The sequence below is a fragment of the Cyprinodon variegatus genome, unplaced genomic scaffold (assembly GCF_000732505.1).
Source record: "Cyprinodon variegatus isolate N-32 unplaced genomic scaffold, C_variegatus-1.0 Scaffold183, whole genome shotgun sequence".
Classification (NCBI taxonomy): Eukaryota; Metazoa; Chordata; class Actinopteri; order Cyprinodontiformes; family Cyprinodontidae; genus Cyprinodon; species Cyprinodon variegatus.
Window position 1 is genome coordinate 954,820 of NW_015150636.1, and position 1,576 is coordinate 956,395.

A 1,576-nucleotide genomic window follows, 5' to 3' on the forward strand; every position below is an offset into this window, starting at 1 on the left:
TCCATGGAGCTGACTGATACAGAATGTAAAATGGACAGTTAAAAAAAAAGAAGTTTTGACGTAAAACTATTTTCTTCTACCAGTCAAATGGTCTGATTTTTCTGACATAAGTAAAAACTCTTCCTCAACAATCAAGATAAAATGAGCTCAGATCTGATTTGAATCAACTTTCATGACGAACAGGTGGAGCTGCGCTGATTGCAAACATGAACGTTTCTCATATTCTGATTGTTCTGCTTGTTGGTGTTCAGATGTTCCAGCACCACGCATGGCAGGGATGCATAGATGTTTGCTTCTCATGCGTTTTAATCATCCGCTGATGACGGTCGGTCCACGCCGTCTCTGGGAACAGATCAAACAGTCAGCTCCAGTTTTCCAACTGGAACCAGAAACCTCCAGTGTCTGTTTTCTCTCTCCGGCCCAGATGTGAATCTGAGGCTGAAATCCTCAGATATCTAAAAGCTTTTCTGACTAGAGATCAACCCTCATCAGGCACCTCAAATCCAATTGTCTGACCTTTTAATTTTACTGTGGTAACCAGTCTGCACCCTTTCAGGTACTGGTCGACGGGGAGGTCAACACCGTCGTACTGGAAAACCTGAACCCGCTGACGGAGTACGTGGTCAATGTTTTTGCCGTGGTGGATGAGGTCAGCACCGAGCCTCTGAGGGGAACCGAGACCACCTGTGAGTGTCCCCCCCCCCCTCCTCTTCCTCAGACTGATGCAGCAGTCAGATTAATTAAAACCATCAGGAGCAGCTCCTTTCATTTGCTCTTTTCTTTCTTCTGTTATCCTCATTTCCAAATTTCCTCTAGCTTTACCGAGAAGGTTTCAGTTAACAGATGGAAAGAATGGTTGAAGTTGGGTGGAGGTTTGACAGGAGGTGGCTACTTGCAGATTTAATAACAAAAAGGGAAAAAGAAGCAAAATTCAAAAAGCATAAATCCAAAAAAATCCACAAAAACTGCGAACCAGTAATATTCACAATAAGGGGGCAATCAGCAGATTGGGAGCAGGTGTGAACAGAGGGGACTAGAAGGGAGCTAGGGAAGAGGAGACTGACAGGAGAGGGTAACAGAGGGCAAACAAGAAATACCCAAGAACTCAAATACAATCGTAAATAACTAGAATAACTTAAAATGAAAGTAAAACTAATGAAAACTCAAAGATGAAACTTAAACAGAACCGAAACCATGACAGTTCCTGTCTCCTCAGGGCATAGCTTCGGTGCACCCAGAGTTCTCCTGTACTTCTGTATTGCAGAGCACCTCCTGCACATGCGCAACTTTTAACAAGATTTTTGCACCCTAGGCTGGAAATACGACACAAATCCGACAAAAAAAAACACTAAAAAGCTTCACGGTCTGCGTTTAACCCTTCCCCCTGGGGAGCAGTGGGCTGCCATTGTGCGGCAGTGTGGGGTTAAGGTCTTGCTCAGAGACCCATTGCAGCCCGTAGGAGCCGGGCTTGAACTCAGAACCTTAGGATTCCAAGCACAATGCACTACACTGGAAAAAATGGAAATCTAGATAAGTAATCTTTTCTTGAAATAAGTGCATTAGTTCTTGAATTGAG

At 44.0% G+C, this 1,576-nt stretch overlaps 1 protein-coding gene across 1 annotated transcript in view; it reads left to right on the forward strand.

Moving 5' to 3' along the window:
• Positions 1-1,576, forward strand: part of LOC107087414 (collagen alpha-1(XII) chain-like) — a 177,562-nt gene that overhangs the window by 91,007 nt on the left and 84,979 nt on the right. The window contains 1 exon segment of the mRNA XM_015378984.1: positions 557-686. Within this exon segment, the coding sequence (XP_015234470.1) occupies positions 557-686 (130 nt within the window).